At 47.3% G+C, this 20005-nt stretch overlaps 1 protein-coding gene across 1 annotated transcript in view; it reads left to right on the top strand.

The window, feature by feature from the left end:
* Nucleotides 1–20005, top strand: part of PRKN (parkin RBR E3 ubiquitin protein ligase) — a 1029130-nt gene that overhangs the window by 193143 nt on the left and 815982 nt on the right. Inside the window, exon 2 of the mRNA XM_055135350.1 lies at nt 19427–19590. Coding sequence (XP_054991325.1) covers nt 19427–19590 — 164 coding nt within the window. The remainder of the gene's footprint in view (nt 1–19426; nt 19591–20005) is intronic.

The raw sequence follows: 20005 nt of genomic DNA, 5'->3' as shown, positions 1-20005 counted from the left end.
CCATTACACACATTATGAAGTCAGGATTTTGTTGTTTACTTGCCAGGGGCACGGGAGCTGCTTAGTTAGCTAATGTGAAATGATAATTCTCCTCTCTGAAATGAATAAAAATGCCCACATCACGCCTCTCGCGAGGACTGTCTAGTGCTTGGGCAGTGTGTTCAGTCTGCTGCTCCCTGACAGAATCCCATTCCCTTTTCCATTTTTGCTCCGACTCACGTCAAGCCCGGCAGTGCAGCCAGTGCTCTGGAGCTGACAACAGCGTTTACTCTCTTACGTGCTCCATGCCTGTGCGCTCCATGCCGAAATGCACGAATATTCTTTAGGGTCAGCTGTGGGCTCTGGACGACCCAAGAAGTCACGTGGTCCCGGTGCTTGTTCGTGACAAGGCAGACATGTGTGCTTCTCATCTGCCGCCCACAGCCTGAACATTATGGCCCAGACATGATGTCACGCATATCCGGTGACCCTTGTCAGTAGTTTCCCCACCTCTGCTTTACATGGACAAAAGTCCAGGATAATAGAGTCCGCTTCCTTCCTCTGCTTCTTTCTGGGCAGCTCGGACTTAGGGCTCTCCAGGGACCACGAGCTCCAAGGGCCTGAGATTTGGGCCGAGCTAGAGAAAGTGAACCGCCCCCCCCCCCCCCTACACACACACACACACACACACACACACACACACACACACACACACTCCCGTAATGTAAGCTGTCAGAGTCCAGTGTTGGGGGCTCCCACACCAGCTGCATTACCAGCCGTGATTCCGCTCGCGTCCACAGCCACAGCACCCTCTTGCTCCTCAGTTCGGTTCGTTGGCTTTGTTTTAAAACGTTTTTTTTAAGCTCTGTCTCTCTTTTCCATTCGCCACCCCTACACCACTCCCCACCTTTCAGCACTTCCTGTTTCCTTCTGATTGTGAAGTGAATGACTTAACATCATGACTTACATGACTGAAAAGGTATATCGGCCAGCCTGAAAGTCCTTGTCACAGACCTGATCCAGCCGAGCCCCCAGGACTCACTTGGACAGTGTTTGGGTTTGGTTTTCTTTCCTCCCAGTTAAGGAATCCCAGATTTTGCATTTTGCATTTGTCAGAGAATGTATTTGATTTCTCTAATAAACAAAGTGATTTTATTTTATTTTATTTCTTATTATTTTGGACTGGAGTGATAGCACAGCAGGTAGGGCATTCGCCTTGCACGCAGCCAACCCAGGTTCGATTCCTCCGTTCCTCTCGGAGAGCCCGGCAAGCTACAGAGAGTATCCCACCTGCACGGCAGAGCCTGGCAAGCTCCCCGTGGCATATTCAACATGCCAAATACAGTAACAACAAGTCTCACAATGGAGACGTGACTGGTGTCCGCTTGAGCAAATCAATGAACAACAGGATGGCAGTGCTACAGTGCTTTATTATTTTGGGGGTGGGGGTACCTTGGGGAGCCCCTGGCAGTGCTTGGGGCTGACTTCTGCTCTGTGTTGAGGGGCCACTTCTGGTGGTGTTTTGGGCACCAGATGTTGGTGGTGGGTATTGAGCTGGGACCAGCTGTGTGGGGCGAGTGCCTGTGACTTTGTACTCACTCCCCAGCCCTACATGGTGACTCTGATGCTAGTGTAGTTTCATTCTGCCCCAGGAAATTCAGAAGCACTCAGCTTTGCATTTAACACAATTTTATGGTTTTATGTAGCTTCAGTGGCACTTCTCTAAAATCTTAAATTTTAATGATTTTTAAGTTTTTTTTTATATAAATAGGAAGCTAGGTTTTTTTCTTTTAATAGGAAATGGTTCTAGTTACAGGACAGAAAAGTCCTGGGACTTTAATGTATAGCACAGCAGCTACAGGCAACAGTGCTGTGTTGTATATTTGAAGGTTGTGTGAATGATGCCTAAATGTTTTCATTGCAAGAGAAAAAAAGCTGTAACTTTTTCTGTTTTCACTCTTTCTGTTATGTTTTACTTTGTTTTGCTTTCTGGGTCACACCTGGCGATGCTCAGGGGTTACTCCTGGCTCTGCACTCAGGAATTACTCCTGGTGGTGCTCGGGGGACCCTATGGGATGTTGGAATCGAACCCGGGTCGGCCGCGTGCAAAGCAAACGCCCTCCCCGCTGTACTATTGCTCCAGCCCCTGTTTTCACTCTTTGTGGTGATGGATGCTTGCTAAACTCGTGGCAGTCATTTCACAGTACACACATAGATCAAATCATTATGCTGAATATTTAAATGAGTAATGGAGTCTTGCGTGTCAATTACATGTTAATATTTAAAAGACAAAATGTAGTGCTAACTTTGGAGCTAGTTAAAAGCATAGAAAATAGATCAAGAAACTTTAGCGGGGAAATAATGCAGCATTATGACCGCAGGGCCATTTTCTTGAAGTTTCTCCTCATGAGTCTGGCAGCAAAGATGTAAGCATTGCAGCAGCCACCAGTAGGGATCAGTGTGAGATAGTACCCTTCACTTCAAAGGCCACTGAACATTGTTCACAACCCACAGAATTCTTTCAAAGTGAGTTTGCGTTGAGTAAATGCCAGCGAATTGCCTTGATCTGTCTGGCTTCGTGGATCTCAGCCTGAGCACTGTTGTGTGGAGCTGTCATCCATACGCCCCATTGATGATCAGTCAGGGATGGACAGCTCCTGGCACGGTCCTTTCTGTGCCACCACATTATCCTCCTGGTGTGTGCCACGGGAAGGCAACACTCTCTGCTCCCAAGGGCGGTCCACAATTGCACACAGCAATCTGACTCTTCACAGCTCACAGTCCACGTACAAATAATGCATGAAGGATAACCATACAATACATAATGATTCAGTTATCAATACTAACAAAATACTAACCCATGCTACAATATTGACGAACCCCGAGAACCAAGTTCTGGATGACAAATGCCAGACACAAAAGGTTTCATAGTGTTTGAGCCCATTTATTTGGGTTTTCTAAAATAGGAAAATTTAGAGACAGAAAATAGATTCCTAATGGCCAGCAGGGGAGGGGAGAGGGAACACGGAGTCTCCTCCGAGGAGTCTGAGATTTGGGAGTGAGAGAGACAATAATTTGGGTCTACATCATGGTGAATATCTAGTTCTAATCGTACCTAGTTATGAATAGTCATTGGTGAATAACAGTTACTGTCAAACCATTACTGAAAACTGCTAAATGAGACACTTTGAAAGATGGTACTTTGAAGCATCTAAGTTCTATATCATTGAGGAAGATCATGCGTCTGATTAGGAATCAGTAGCCCAAAGGGTTCAGGAGCCTGGGGGATTCCCACGGCTCTGCAAGGCTGGGAGCTCTGCTGTTTGTGCAGGCGAGCTGGTCTTTCCCAGGACCAGACTCGGTGGGATTTGGTACCCAGCCAGCAGGGGGGTCTGGGCCGGGGATCTAACACCATCAGTCCATACACGAGGCAATCCCGTAAATTTAGCGCTGTCCTGGTGATGAGGTGGTGGGGATGTGCAAGGGAGGATTGAGCTGGCGGTGTTTGGAGCTGTAGCAATGCTGGACCACACACAGGGCCATGCCAGTGAGGGCAAGATGGCTTCCTGGGCTGAAGGATGACAGATTTTTTTTTTTTTTTTTTGCAAACGTGGGGCATTTTGAGGCAAGTGTGCTCACACTCGGGGTGAGGAGTCCACAGAGATTTGAACAAGGTGGAAGACACTGGGGTCAGTGCCTTGGTGGACCCTGAAAATGTGGACAGCTGGACCCCATGTGGCACTCACACTATTTTTGGGGTTTGCTGAGTATTTAGTGACCGAAACAGAGAACTTCTCTGAGAAGGGGTAAAGGGAGCTTTTACATTTCTTTTTCCCCCTCCCCCACTTTGTTTAAACACCATGGTTTACTAAGTTGCTCACGATGCACTTCTTACAGATATTCAGTATTCCAACCCAAATCCCACCACAACCGTCACCTCCCCTCCACCACTGCCCCCCTTTCCCAGTCACCCCAGCCTCTCCCCTAGCAGGCCCCAAATAGTTTATTTTATATTGCTGTTACCGCTGAATGGCTAAAGGGATTATCAAAAAGTGCTTCAGGGAAAATTTGTGAAATTTTTGTCTTGTTTTGTCATGGGGGTGTGAAGTCCCTGTCTGAGAGTTTACTGAGCCGTTGTTGCTAGTTGAGCCTTCTGTGCTCATGTTTTTGTTGGTCACAGTTGGCTTCTGTGTTACATCCCCTCCAGTCCGGTGTGCTGCTACCGGCATGTCAGTGTCGCAGAATTCAGAGATGCTGCTGCTGCTCCAGAAAATCCAGAGTATGTCACTGGGCAGTGAGCTTGCTTGGCGGCTGGGGTGGAGGGGGGTGGGCTGCAGGGCTTCCCACAGTGTGGGGGTGGGGAGGTCACCCACTCTGACTCCGAGAAGACCTGGAGTTTTGGGCTTTTAGAATTTCTTTTCTCTTCCTTCCTTCCTTCCTTCCTTCCTTCCTTCCTTCCTTCCTTCCTTCCTTCCTTCCTTCCTTCCTTTCTTTCTTTCTTTCTTTCTTCTTGGGTCACACCCAGCAATGCACAGGGGTCACAGGGGTGCTCCTGGTTCTACACTCAGTAATTATTCCTGGCAGTGCTCGGGGGACCATATGGGATGCTGGGAACCGAACCCGGGTTCAGCCATGTGCAAGGCAAATGCCCAATCCGTCTTGGAAAGCTTACTCAAAATAGGTGTGCTCTTTTATTTGGGGGAAACATCTTGACATGCTAAAGTCAGACTTAATTATTTTTCTTGAAGAGAGGAAGTAAATTATCTGACAAATGATAAAAATATTAGCAAAGTGAGTAGACTATTTTGTCGTTGAATTACAGAATCACTCGCAACTCTGTTTTACGTATCTAGGTGATGTATTTACGTACCTCATTCCTGTGTAACATCGGATCCTAATTCTCATTTACAAAAACATATTTACTTGGACTTGGCAGTTAAGTGTCAGAGACAAATGCCAGCAATCACCTTTCTGTCACCGTCAGCATGGTTTCAAAGGAAAAAGGACTGTGGGTTTCCATTTCTTGTTTTTTGAGGGGAGGGGGTCACACCCAACGATGCTCAGGGGATACTCCTGGCTCTGCACTCAGGAATTACTCCTGATGGTGATTGGGGGACCCTATGGGATGCCGGGGATCGAACCCGGGTTGGCTGCATGCAAGACAAACACCCTACCTCTCTGCTATCACTCCGGCCCCAAAGAACAATAGGGAGTGATTTCCTGACAGGAAGCTGTGTGTAGTGATTTTTCAGCTGCACGGCATTACTACAGCAATTACACTGTGCTTGTGTTTGCGATGTGGGACCACCCCCAACTGTGTTCAGAGAGCTGACTCCTGGCTCTGTGCTCTGGGCACTCTCCTGGAGGTGCCCGGGGACCTGTGCAGTGCCGGGGACCAGACTGGGGCCAGCTGCCCGTCTGAAGCGAGCACTGTCACCGTGCACGACTTCTCTGCCCTGCCGTGACTTTCTTTCATCTTCAAACTTTTACTCCTAACTGACTCTCTTTGTCGCATTCTGCTGCTGTCGCCCTGCGTGGTGCTTGGCCATGGTGTACACAGGGCTCGCGGTTGGTAGTGGTGATCGCACACTTAGTCAGGGGCTTCCCAGGGCTGTGGGTTTGCAGTCAGGCGGCCGCCACGCGCCCATGTGGTGTGGGTGTGACAAATGGCAGTGCCACTGGGCCTGTGCTTATCGGAGCGCTGGCCCTTACACCTCAAGCAGAGACCTTTCCCCCACAACACTCAGCCCCAGCCTCCCAGTGATTTCAGGGAAAGAGTTTGGCTTTGAACTCCCCTTAGCCGTAACGTGCGCCATGCTCTTCTAAAGAGTGGGCGTCTGAAGTTGGATGGGAGCCTTTACTAACGAGGAGCTATGTGACGCAGTGTACACTCTGTCAGAAACTGGACAGCAGAGCAAGCACCGGCTTGTGCAGAGACGTGCCTTGGCCTTCTGGACTGTAGATTTTATTCAGTCCCTGAACTTGAACTTCAGATTCTACACTGATTCTAACAGCCCTACACTGTTCTTCCAGTGATGTTTTCATAGAGTGTTAGAATTTGTTACTCGACCAGCTCTCAGCCCCTATAAGCGTCATCGTTAGAGATGGGATCACAGCACACTTGATGAAAAGGTGAGGGTCTGTGTTAGCTCCTCAGCCCGCAGACCTCACTGCACAGTGGAGAGGATGTCCTTACGTGTATAGACGAATGCATTCATGAACATGCATGCACAGATTTGTACCTAGTTTTCACATTCACATCAACTTGCCATGAAAATCATGCTGATCTGAAACAGGCTTGAACTAACCGTATTGATCTGCAAAGTTGAACTGGCGGTGGCTTTGTGGGCAGCAATGTCCCCTCACACGGCTGACACCCATCTCAATTAGCAATACATATTGATATTGGAAATATTGGCCTCAAGTGTACAGTTTATAATAATGAAGCAAGTTTAGGATATCATTCAGTTTCAAGTACCAACATAGTCCACTTTGATGTTTTGCTTTTGAAATACGCAATGCCCACAACATTTGGGTCTCATTGACATGTTGTGTATTGACAGATGTTATTTATTTTGCTCACTGCAGTAATGTGGACAACTTTGGTAGAAGTTTCGAGAACCCCCCCCAGGTCTTCCTAGAAATACTTGCCATTCTCAATACTGCCTGCTAACTCCTGCAGGTGCATTCTTTCTGTATCGTAGATATCCTACGGCTAATAATATTACCTCGTTTTCTATAGTAGATTTGTAGACTATGCCTGTCGCCCGTAGAAATCCAAAAACTTACCTCGGAACTCCCTTCTGATTGTCACCTGGAGATTCCTCACTGCGGACTTCCCAGGTTCAGCTGGAGTCTTGTCTGTTCCTCGAGCGTTTGGTATCATGCGCATTGTTCAGACCTTAAACAACGCATACTTCATTCTGGGGTCTGCTTCTACCTGAACATCTCTCCTCTTGACTGTCTAACTCACTGCTGTGACTTGGCTCCTACCATTGAGCCGAGCACATACTTATTTAGGATACCTTGGTTCAAAGTATGAATGAATGAATTGTAACGTCACTTACAGTTTGCTCTAAAGCTTATTCATACTCCAGAGATATGGAAATGAGCAGACTGAGTAATTTGAGAGACTTGGGTTTTCTATGTTAAATGTTGGAAATTTATGTCTATTTGTTATGCCATTAGCAGTTTTCCACTTGGAGCATTCCAGGTATAGCAGCGGTGGAGTATTTAGCAACAAAACCTCGACACATTTAAAAACAAACACCTAAATGGAAAAAAAAAAAAAAAACGGTGTTTATAAATTTTACAAGTTTCCTCCCCAAATCACAGCTTTCTGTCATAGATATAAACAGGAAAGAAACTCATTTCAAGAATAAGTGCGTGCGCTGTGGGCTTGCTCACGCCAAGGGTGCTGCCTGTCCTTTGCCAGGCCCTGTGGGAGTGATGGGGCAGGGATGTGGCCCGGTGGGCAGAGCACGTGCCTGGGTGCCCAGGGTCATGGGCTTGACCCCTGATGGCACAGACCTCCCCACGTGTCTGGGGGCCCACCTCAGGGACCCCAGGTGGACAATTCTGGACCTCTTGTACCCAATGCTGGTCTCTAGCTGTCAGCCCCTCCCAGATGAGACGCGTCATTTCACAAGGAGTGACCCCTCCCCGCCCTCCCCCTCTCTGCTGCATAGGCCCAACTAGAACAGAATGACACGGTTACTCTTCGGTGCCAGAATTCCAGTTAGCAATCAGTTCATGATATAAATGATCCGACATTTAAATTTGTGGAAAAGCAAAGAGTTCAAAACTTCCTTTTTTGAAAATAATCCTATAGATTTATCTTAAGGCCGAGTGCAGAGAGGCTTCTAAAATCTCAGGGATAGGACGAATGGAGAGGTTACTGAGCCCGCTCGAGAAATCGACGAACAATGGGATTTTGTGATTCATCATTCATGAGATTTATCTTTTTTTTTGTCATTTCTGTGGTATACATAAAATAATTTTATCTCAAGAGTTTTTTTGGGGGCTGGAGCAATAGCACAGCGGGTAGGGCGTTTGCCTTGCATGCGGCCGACCCGGGTTCGATTCCCAGCATCCCATATGGTCCCCCGAGCCCCGCCAGGAGTAATTCCTGAGTGCATGAGCCAGGAGTAATCCCTGTGCATCGCTGGGTGTGACCCAAAAACCAAAAAAAAAAAAAAAGAGTTTTTTTGACTTAATCAGTTCTTTCATGTGTAACAGTTTGTGAAATCTAATAACAATTAGAAAAGGTTAGGAAATTCAAATATTGTTAATTTCAGTGTATGTTTGACACTTAAACATTTATGATTAAATGAACCTACCTTTTTTTGGGTTTTTTTTTTAGGGGGGAGGGTGCACGGGGCCATGCTCAGAGGTTTCTCCTGACTGTTCACTCAGGAGTTACTCCTGGTGGTGTCGGGAGATTATAGGGGATTCAGTGATCAAACCTGGGTTGGTCATGTTCAAGGCGGGGACTCTCCCTTCTGTACTCTCTCTCCAGTTCCGAGCGCACTTACAGCCAAATTGTTTTTGTCAGTGCCTTGGGGCTGCATTTATGACTTATTCAGCTTATGGAAACACCTGTCTTTTGACACGATAGGCAAAACCTGCTTCTTTATTGGTCAGCCAGTAAGAATGAACTTGTCAGTAAGAAACGGTGAATATTTTCTTGTTGTGATTGGATTCTTGCTTTTGAAACATGCGATGCCCACAATATTTGGGGTTCATTAACATGTCTGCATATTGACAGATCTGTTATTTATTTTGTACAGTGCAGTAATATGGACAACTTTGATAGAAGTCTCACTGCTATGAGTGATTGGCTGATTGTCCAGCTGGCTGATTCACTAACTGGCTGGTGGGTGGATATGCAGGTGGATGGATTGATGGAGGATGGATGAGCTGATGAATGAGTACAAGGTTAAATGTTTGGAAGGACGGGTAAATAGATAGCTAGATGATGGAACTCGGCATCATCCATTTCTTCCTTGAGTAAAGCCATCCTATCTTTGGTTTTAGAGGGAACAATTTCAGCCTTTCTCTCTTGAGGGGGAATTGCTTGTTCAGTATTCTAGTGTTATTGAAGAGCTGATATAGTTAAATAAGTGTCCATATCCCTCTCGCCTCTCTTTATATCTCCCCAATTTCCTAGCGCTGCAATGAACTCCCAGTGGTGATGGGGGAGTTTGAAGCGGCTGGAATTGTATGAACCTTTTGGCCACGTGTCAAGCTTCTGGGCAAGGGGCAAAGTGTCTGAATGCTGCTGTGGCTGAGAGATGCTTCCACGTCACTTCGTGCTGTTGTTTGACAGACAGACAGACATGCAGTGGCTTGTGCAACCGCGTAAAATCAGGGAACAGCAGGTGTGGCTGATGGGTCCTTGGGCTGCTGCAGTCCTAGGCACTCTCTCTTTGATTAAAAAAATAGAAATTTGGTTTTCAGAGTTAAATAGGGAAAAAAAAAACCCTCTGCCAGCCGCTCCTCTGTAGACACGCTTTCCTGCCTGTTGACTGTCGGGGGGCGTGTGACGGCTTGGCAGTAGGAAGATGTAGTTTAGCACGGAGGATAGCACGTAGTTTCCAGGAGAATCACAGACGACAATGGGGGAGTTTGGGGCCACCGACGTTCCGGTTTCTGTCCCTTTCCGCATGAACCGCTTATCCTCCTCGTAACTGTGTGTTGGGAGGCCTCCGGGCAGGGGCAGCTGGGTCACTGCAATGTGGCTCCCACATCAGAATAAACGGCGCTGGTCAGAGGAGGTGATGGCCACCGTGCTCAGTGACCCTGTGGGGATGAACCTGGTCGTGCTCAGGAAACCAGTCGTGTGGAGTTGAACCTGGGTCCCAGTGCATCCAAGGGGTCAGCCCTGTGCCCCGAGGTACCTCCTGGGCCCTGATTCGTTCGTTGTAAAAGTGAGCCAAGTAAATGCTTTCCCAATTATGCTTCAAAGCCCTTGTGAAGGTTGGCTGAGATTATGTCTTTTAAGGCATTTTGAAAAATGGAAAAACCTTATCTAAGCAGAAGCTAGCATTATCGGGGTCTTAGTCACTTTAGATCAATTATAGTGTATCGTGCACTCGGTGAAATGGAACTGGAAAATATTTTTTTGTTAAAAGAAAGAAGAAGACATCCATTTCAGTTCCCCCAAATGTTAAAATTATACAATTGACACACTAACTACAATTTAAAATCATATATTTAGCCTTAGGTAAGAGATAATAACTGTTAACACTTGTAATGAGCTAGGCAATTTTCTAAATATTTTCCATGAAGTCATTTAATTTTCACAATAACCTTATGAAGTTGGTACTATAATCATCTCCTGAGGAATAGACTCTCTGGCCTAAATATACAATTACGATGAGGCAGACTGAGGTTCTAAGCCACAACCAGTTTCAGAATTCATTATTGTAGACACAGCACATGCTAACAGACTTTCAGTTGAGTTTCTCCCACTTTTCATCTCCACCTCTCATCATGTAACTTCTTCAAAATGATTTAAACAACAAAATAGAGCAATTAGTCAAAGACCAAAAGATTTGTGTAGGGGTGATGGGGGAGGAGTAAGAGATTCACTAAATTTTATAAATGAATGAAGTAATGGTTCCATTTAGATATACCATTGTGTTTCTGTATTCCCCATTTGCTTTTCTGTTCCTCTGATCCTCATTATTCTTCTGTTTGGAAATGCAGCATTTTACTTATTTCACTGTATCACTGTCATCCCGTTGTTCGTTGATTTACTCGAGTGGGCACCAGTAATGTCTCTATTGCACTCAGCCCTGAGATTTTATTTTATTTATTTATTTATTTTTTTTCTTTTTGGGTCACACCCACCGATGCTCAGGGGTTACTCCTGGCTTTGCACTCAGGAATTACTCCTGGCCGTGCTTGGGGGACCATATGGGATGCCGGGGATCGAACTCTGGTCGGCCGCGTGCAAGGCAAACGCCCTCCCCGCTGTGCTACCGCTCCGGCCCTCAGCCCTGAGATTTTAGCAACCTCTTCTTACTTGTGTTTTTCAATGATTGGAGGCTTTTTCAGAGCCAGGGGAATGAGACCTATCGTTCCTGTTTTTGGCATATCAAATATGCCATGGGTAGCTTGCCAGGCTCTGCCATGCAGGCGGGATACTCTCGGTATATACCTTCAAGAGGTATGTGTATATCTGTTACTGTATTTGGGATATAAATATGCCACAGGGAGCTTGCCAGGCTCTCCCGAGCAGGATTTTATTTATTTATTTTTAATTAATCAATTTATTTATTTTTGCTTTTTGGGTCACACCGGGCAATGCACAGGAATTACTCCTGGCAGTGCTTGGGGGACTATATGGGATGCTGGAAATTGAATCGAGGTCATCTGCTTGCAAGGCAAACATCCTATCCGCTGTGCTATTACTCCAGCCCCAAATGCAGCATTTTAAAGACTTTCACTGTAGTTTGTACTTTTTTTTACTCAAAGCTTTGTTTATTTCGGGTTTCCTATAACTGTATTGCATATTCTCTACATTCACAATCATTTGTTATTAATGGACCATTCCCACCACCCAGTGCCGCCTGTTTGGTTTAAATGCACTCTCCAGTTCTTTCCATTATAACTGTCACAGTGCGTGTTTGTGGTGTGTAATTACATAAGAAACTTTAGATCTGTTGCTGTGAACATGGTCTTAGCTCGGATTTCCATAAGAAAATTCAGTCTGCGATGTGGCTTATGCAATGTAAGTTTGTTTTCTTACTACTTTGAAGACCAGACAGCTGGTCTCAGATCGGCCTGGCAGCGTGGCTGCAGTCGTCTTCAGCTGGCTGCGTCCTCCCGGGCGACGGAGTGGGGGGCGGGACAGAGCCAGCTCCCGACGCCCCTCTCAGAGCACCGACTCTGTCACCACAGCAGCACCTTCTGCCTTCCCAGCATTTCCCCAGGACCCGTCTCTGACCGTCTCTGCACGCCGTTGCAGTGAGAGCCAGATCCCCAGGATGCTGGTGGGGACAGTCATAACTCAGGACCCAGCAGATAGCTGGCCGTGCCGAAGAAGTTTCCTACGAACAAAGGAAAACAGCCCCAGCTTTGCCTCTTGTTTTTCCGTCTTCGGCATTGCTGCTGGGTGCCTGTTCCGTTCCCAGGACCCCGCTGCACATTTGCTCACCTCTTATTTCCCCGAAGCTCAAAGTTGTTCTGCTGACAGATTCCCTGAGTTTTCAGTCATCTTAGAATACAGTTTGTTTTAACCCCAAAGGATATTTTCCCTGGATATCATCATCACTGTCATCCCATTGTTCATTGATTTGCTTGAGCGGGCGCCAGTAACCTCTCCATCCATCCCAGCCCTGAGATTGTAGCAGCCTCTCCTTACTCATCTTTCCCAACGAGTAGAGGCTCTTTCGGGGCCTGGGGAATGAGACTGTTATTGTTACTGTTTTTGGCATATCGAATACGCCACGGGGAGCTTGCCCAGCTTCTCCAGGGATTTACAATACAATTTCCAATCTCTGGAGATGACTTGAACAGCTCCGGGGAAGTGGCATGTCTCAGGACTGAGCCCGTCTCAGACACCTACTGGCGCACAGAGACTGGCCTTCAAATCCTGGTGTGGCACCGGGTTATAATTTCCCATTTTAAATGGGATTTTGAGTAAGCTTGATGGTATCTTGTGGTTTTTTTTTTTAATACTCTAATGTATGGCAAGAACTTTTGACACGTTCACTAAGGTTCTTACACCCTCTAAGACACTCGGCCCCCGGGTTGGGGTGCGGCCTACCCATGCTCCACACCTGGCCCCACCACCTCCAGCCGTCGTTCCCCCATGGAGGCTGACCCTCACATGTCCAGTGACCGTCATAGAATTCTGTATTGGCAATGATTTTGCTTTAGGAATTTGGACACTTAGAAAATGCTAGGCTCTGCAGAGAGAGAGGGACAGACACAGAAGGACTGCACTCATTTGTGGAGTATAAAATAACATCACATGAAGCTGACACCCAAGGACGGTAGAGACAAGGGCCAGGGGGATTGCCCCATAGCTGGAAGACTGCTTCATGAGGGAGCGGAGAAGGCAGATGGAATAGAGAAGGGATCACTAAGAAAATGATGGCTGGAGGAACCAGTTGGGATGGGAGATGCATGCCGAAAGTAGATAATGGACCAAACATGATGACCTCTCTGTGTCTGTGTTGCAAACCATAATGCCTCAAAGTAGAGAGAGATTATGGGGAATATTGTCTGCCATGGAGGCAGGGGGAGTGTTCGAAAGTGGGGTATACCCGGGATATTGGTGGTGGGGAATGTGCACTGGTTGGAGGGATGGGTGTTTGATCATTGTGTGATTGTAACTCAAACTTGAAAGTTTATAACTGTCTCATGGTGATTCAATAAAATTAAAAAAAATAATAAAAAAATGCTAGACTCTGATTATGGTTTCCATTGGTTATGATGACAAGCTAGTCAGGAATTGTGTTATTTTAGCCCTGCATTATATATTATGTGTATTTTACTTTACAGTTGCTTTTAAAAACTTGTTTTTTCTTTTGATTCTTAATAGTTTGGCCATAGTGTTTCTTGACATTGTGTTATTATGTTCATTCTGCTTGGTGTTTGTTGAACATCATGGATAAGTAAATTTATTTATTCTTATGTTTTAAAATTTTGTGTTACTTCAAGTAATTTTTCAGCCCCATTTTTTAATCCACCACGTACCTGCAATTCATTTATTTCAAAATCTTTTATCTGTATTCTTTACTAATTATTTCCTCTCATCTCTATTTTACGTCTGACAGTGTTTTAATTCAGATAATGTGCTTTTACTTCTAGAATTTCCTTTTTATTCTTCTATAATTTTTAATTTTTCTTTTTAATCTGTATTTTTTCATTCATTGCATGTGTATTTGTGTGTGTGTATGTGTATGTGTTGCGTGCGCTGACCTTAACTTCTTTAAGGATAGTATAACTAAGCACGTAAAACTTTGTTCACCAATTGCAAAACGGAAGTTATCTCAGGTTTGTGTCAGTTTAAATTATTTTTTTCCTGAAAATATGTTCTACTTTCCCGTTATTTCAAATGTTGTTTAAATTTAACTCAGAATCTTATGAAATTAATTTTTGGAAAGTCTGGTTTCTGTCATATTTCTATGATGGTGGTGAATTTTTGTTTTATGAGGTTATTTGATTTAATAGAATAATCTGTTATTTTAAGACAGTACTTTCATTCTATCTCCTTTTTGGGTGGAGCTGGGGCCACACCTAGTGGTGCTTAAAGTTTACTTCTTAAACTGTGCTCAGGAATAATTTTTAGCAGTGATCAGATGAATATATACAGTGCCAGAGATAGATCCGGGATTGAGGTTGAGTGCATGCAAGGCAAGAACCTTAGCCCCTGTACAAGCTCTCTGACCCTCAAGTTAAACTACTAGGGTTCTATAAGGATTTGATCTGACCACCTTCCATGGAGTAATAATCAAAACCAAAAATCTTGACCCAAAATATCTTTTGGGCATAATAGTCGTGAGTGTGGTATATGGGGAGGCTTCTGATGAGAAATAACTAATGATATTTATGAATCTAATATAAAATAATTTAATAAAGAATTCTGCCACAAAACATCCAAAGAAGCTCTATCATACCCTAACGGTTTGTAAAATAGTAAAGGCAGCAAGCAGCTGGACCCCTGTAAGAACCTAGGAAAGGCTGAAGTGTACATGCAAGAATTTCTAATAGACTTGATATGCTGCAATCTAAAAAATTCACTCTAATTCTTTTGCCTTGGTTTTTATTACTGTTCATTGGCTGGGGAACAGATTGACTTGAACTAGATTAAGTAAAAACTAAGATAGGTTCCAAAGCAGTGGTATCATGAGTTTACTTTTGAAAATAAACGATGAAACTATGATAGCAGTAAAAACCTTTCTGTACAGCTTGGAGAAATGGAACAAAGGTGAAAGCACTTGCCTTGCTTGAAGCCGACCAGGTTTCTATCCGAAACACCACCTATGGTTCCTCGAGTGCTCTCAGGAATAAACCCTGGTTACTGCTCGAGGTGGTCCCGAAACAAATAAACAAAACCTTTCATTCTCTGCCCCGAGAAAGGACATTCAGTTTTGGAATCATCTCATTCTGATGCTAAACTGAACAGTTATCATGGTGCAATTTTTGAAAGCTTTGCTCAAAGAAGAGCATATTTACTGCCTAAAAGAGCAACGCTCTGAAAGGTGGGCTGTAAGCAGAAGAGGGAGGCCAGCATGGCCCAAATTACTTAGGAAAAAGCATCAAATTGCACTTGAATGATGACACATGAAGATTGGATAATACACAGATAAAAAAAGACAATCTCAGTAGACCCTCAGGTGCTCTAAAGTCCAGTCCAGTGGCTGAAGCTGCTAAGAAAATAAGCCCGATGTTTAAGAGGTGAAATCAGGAGGGGTGCCAAATGCCATGGGAAAACAGTGCTATAAAAACAAGAGCTTTTTTTTTTTTTGGTGATGATTTTTAAATCTCCAATATGAGTGAAAACAAAAGCTATCATTAGTTGTAAAGTAGATGTTATTGTTTGATCAAGAGTCTGTCAATTCTGAGACTGAATTGGCAAGAATTGGTCAGGAGTATTAGAGCATTAAGCCCGTTTGTTTGCGGGCGAGTATTGTTTGTCTTGACTCAGTGGAAACGTCTAGGTCTCTCGGGAGAGGTTCCTGTCCCCGACATCACTTTCCCAAGTGCTGGGCACCTGTGCTCCTCACTGATTCGTTTCCCTGAAATATTCCTCTGTGCCTGGGACGCAGCCCCCGTGACCACCTGCCAACGTGTGACAAGGAGGGCCAGGTCATGCAGATTAATGGGGCCCACCCCATTAGAAATATGAAATAATTCGATAATTTGAAATAATTTAGGGGAAGGATGCGTCAGCCCCCCTAATCCTCATGTGTTGGGTGGCTGTTTTTGAGGCACGGTCTGAGGAGACCAGGGTTATTGGTGAAGAAAGGAAACTACTGTAGTTATAACTCAATCATACTTTGGTCAGTCCAGGAGAATAAAATAGCTTGGACAGCCACTTAGGCACCACGAGTTTAAGATTGGGCAGGGTCCCCTGTCCCCCCAAGCCATGTTTTATCCTTGGGAGCTCCTGAACTGTGGTCAGAGATGACATAAAAAGTGTTTGGGTGTGTCTCATTGTTCCTTTATGCTTATCAGTGCATTTTGTTGGGTATTGATGACAGCATCATCGATAGTACTTAATGATCAGATGTTCATTTCTGAGTGGTCACAGTGTCACTGCAATGATACATCCCCGGGCTTGTGACCTCTCTGCCAGGCCATGGAGTCCGAACCCTGTCTCTCTTGTTCTGGATGTTTTCTGCCCAGTATGAAGAGGGGAAGAAAAAGGGCTGCTTGGCTCAGTGGTGCTCCTCTTCCCATCACATCTCTGCCGCAGTGTCAGTCACGGAGTGTGCTCTAGTGGCCGGGCCCTTCTGATGGGTCTCGGAGCACAGTTTGCCACAGTCTGAGTTCAGGCTCTCGCGGCTTGTCCTAGCGTGTTCAGCTCTCGCCCAGTGCTCCGTGAACGGCGTCTGAGCTTGCCTGCGGTCCCCCAGGGGCAGACGAGGAGGTTAAGGGAGAGTGGTCCAAGAGCTTCTTAGAGATCATGGATGTAACAAGTGACACCGGGGGCCCAACACTCCCTTTTCCTTGCTCACAGCTGCAGGCAGGCCCTGAATGCAGTGTCTGCCCTGTCCCTCCCCTGCTCTCTTCTTTGGGGACTGTGGCTGGACAACACAGGAGGGATAAGCCCCACTGCTGCTGTTTCCCTGAGAAGCTGTCACCCCTGCTCAGGGCTGCTAATGTCACAGGTCCTGCCATTTGCCTCCTGAGCAGGTCACTCTGCGTTGTTTGTCCTCATCCTTGCAAATATTTCCGTTGGACAAACATCTGCCAGTCGTGTGTATTTGGACAGTCTTTCCACTGTAAATTCATGCTTAATCCGTTGCCTGCTACTCCGGCCACTCATTTTGATTGTATTTTTGTGATTCATCTAAATCAAACTGAAGTCTGAAAATGCATTTTTCTGTGCCTAAGGGAAAAGGAGGCTTGTGGATTCTAGTGATCTCTGTAGTGGTGTCGTGTTATCCGGGGTGTTTCTGCCGAACATCTCTTCCTTGGGCTGGCCTCACAGTTCCCGTCCTTATGGAATTCTCTCCTGGAAATCCTCCCCCCTAGTGTCAGGAGCTTCTGTATAGTTCCCAGCTGCTTCTTGCACCTACCTCCCCCCAACTTCCCAGGGTGATTTTTTTTCTTTTTTAATAAAATCTCCAAATAATGGGCTGGAGTGATAACACAGTGGGTAGGGCATTTGCCTTGCACTCAGCTGACCTGGGTTTGATTCCTCAGTCCCTCTTGGAGAGCCCGGCAAGCTACCGAGAGTATCCCACCTGCATGGCAGAGCCTGGCAAGCTCCCCGTGGTGTATTCAGTATGTCAAAAACAGTAACAGGTCTCACAATGGAGACGTTACTGGTGCCCGCTCGAGCAAATTGATGAGCAACAGGATGACAGTGATACAGTGATACTCCGAATAATAGTTAGTATTGACAGTAAGATGAAGCAACTCAGGACTCAGAGATAGTGCAGTGGGTTGGGTGCTTCCCTGGCATGTGGTCAGTACACGGGGTCCAGTCTTTGACACCCCATATGGTCCCCCAAGCTTGCCAGGAGTGATCTCTGAGCACAGAGCCGGGAGGAAGCCCTGAGCATTTCTGATACGCTCCCCCCAAACCCAGAAGCAACGACAAAAGATAAGGCACTCCCACTGCTCAGAAGCCAAGTCTAGATTAGGGTCTCATCCTCTGCCCACTGGGGCCCTTCCTGCCCCCGGGCCTCCTCCTGGGTTAGTGCTCCTGTGCAGTGCTCCGAGGGAGCTGGGAAGGAGAATCAGGGGTCACCGTGCATGATATTCCTGCCCCCCGCAACCCAGCACATCGGGATGTCTGCTGGAAGCCACCCAAGGCACCTTTCTCCTTCTGTAACCAGCTGTTCTCTCCATGAATTTTTTTTTATTTGGAGCACTTTTGTTGCATCTGGTACTTTTAAAGCATTGCCTGTGCTGGTGAGATCCACCTGCCCTCTGCCCGTGTGTTGTCGGTGGAGCTGTGTTCTTGCCACCCTGTGTCATTGTCATTGTGCCTTGTTCCTTGCTCATGCTGCCTCGCCAGAACTCTTCCTTCTTTTCTTTAGCATGACTTTTCGTCGCTCGCCAGTGTCAGGACATCTGAGTGACGTCATACGGCCTTTCCAGGGCAGATCACAGGAAAAGGCATGCAGATGTTACTTATGGGAATATCTTTGGTGGTGTGTCCTCACGAAAAACAGCAGGCTTTGGAGTTAAAGCGAATTCATTTAAGTCTAACTGTATTTTAAAGGCGGGAATGTTCTCTGAAGGGTGACTGCAATTCTTTAGACTTTCCTTTCCTGGCCAGTGAAATCAAATGAAGACCGCGACCTTGCTAGCTCATCACAGGGGTTAGAAGTGATCTGGGCCGGGTACGACCAAAGTTCTTTAAAGGACCAGTATCTTTTTAAAGGAAAATCTAGGCCCCAGAGAGTGTAGAGCGGGTAGCTCACTTGCCTTGCCTCGGGTTTCTCGCCAGCCCCTTCCCCCACCATGGCCCCACCCCCTCAAAGAAAAGGTGAACTCTATCCCCCAGACCCCGGAGACAGACTCGGAGTCTGTGCTGGCTGCTGCGTGGACGGCCGGAGCAGCAGAGCGATTGCTTGTTGCTTCATCCCCTGAAGGTCAGCCCAGGGACCATGCGCACTCAGTGTCCGAGCTGACAGGGACCCGAGACACGTGGCCAAGGTCTGGCCAGGGGTCCTGATCTCCGTTCGGGGAGGGGGTCTGCAGGCTCGGCTGGGAGATGCTGCTGGCAGGCCGGGAGGAGGAAGGGGAGGAAGGAGGAGTGGGGGTGCAGGCATCCAGGTGGGGTGCGGCTGGCCAAGGGAAGGTGGGTGACTCCTGGGAGGGTCCACTCTGGATCTGCAGGGAGAGCGCGGCCAGCCACGGGGTCTCTGGTCTCCAGCAGCTCCTCAGGCCTGTGCCCCCAGGCCCTGGCACCCCTGAGCACAGCCTGAGGCTCTTCCCGGGGCCACCCCTGACTGTTGACCCTGCGCCTTTGAGGTGGACACTGGGTTGTGTGTGTGTGTGTGTGCACGCGTGTGCGTGTGTGTGCGAGTGCGGGCATGTGTGCATGCGACTGCTGTCCAGAAGCTCCCACTGGGCTCCAGAACCCCTCTGTTCCCCCAAGGCATGCCCTGGCCCTGTGGTCTGCAGGTGGCCAGCTCATCGTTCCTCTTGGGACGTGCGTTTCCAAGGAGAGGGGAGGGCACGGGGCTGTGCGACCCGGCGGGGCCCTCCGCGATGCTCACTTGTCTCCTCTCCCCTTTCTCTCCGCCAGTGTTCGTCAGGTTCAACTCCAGCCACGGGTTCCCGGTGGAGGTGGATTTCGACACCAGCATCTTCCAGCTCAAGGAGGAGGTTGCTAAGCGACAGGGGGTTCCGGCCGACCAGTTGCGGGTGATTTTTGCAGGGAAGGAGCTGCGGAATGACCTGACGGTACAGGTGAGACAGCCCGGGCGGGGGGTGGGGGGGGGTCCTGGGACGCAGCCAGACCCCAGGGCAGACGCTGCCAGGCCAATGTTCCCGCGCCCCCATCGGATAGAATCAGTAGTGCTGGGGGATGCCCAGAACCTTCCCTCTCCGCTCCGTTAGTTCCGGCCTTAATTATGCATTGAGGCAGCAGGTAGGAGGGGTGGGGAGAGGGCAGCGAGAGGAGGCAGACAGACAGACAGACAGACAGACAGACAGAGCATGGTGGGGTGGGCCATCGCCGCTCGCAGGCTCCGGTGCCCTCTCGTTCCACCTTCTCCCAGTGGAATTCTGGTGCGGAAGGTTGGGGAGTGTCGGGGGGCACGGCTCAGGGGGTCTCGCCCAGCTGGGCACCCTGCAGGCTGCAGCCAAGTGCTCCTCTGGCTCT

Source organism: Sorex araneus, chromosome 4 (assembly GCF_027595985.1).
Source record: "Sorex araneus isolate mSorAra2 chromosome 4, mSorAra2.pri, whole genome shotgun sequence".
Taxonomy (NCBI): domain Eukaryota; kingdom Metazoa; phylum Chordata; class Mammalia; order Eulipotyphla; family Soricidae; genus Sorex; species Sorex araneus.
Note: the sequence above shows the minus strand (reverse complement) of the source record. Positions and strands in the feature narration are given on the sequence as shown.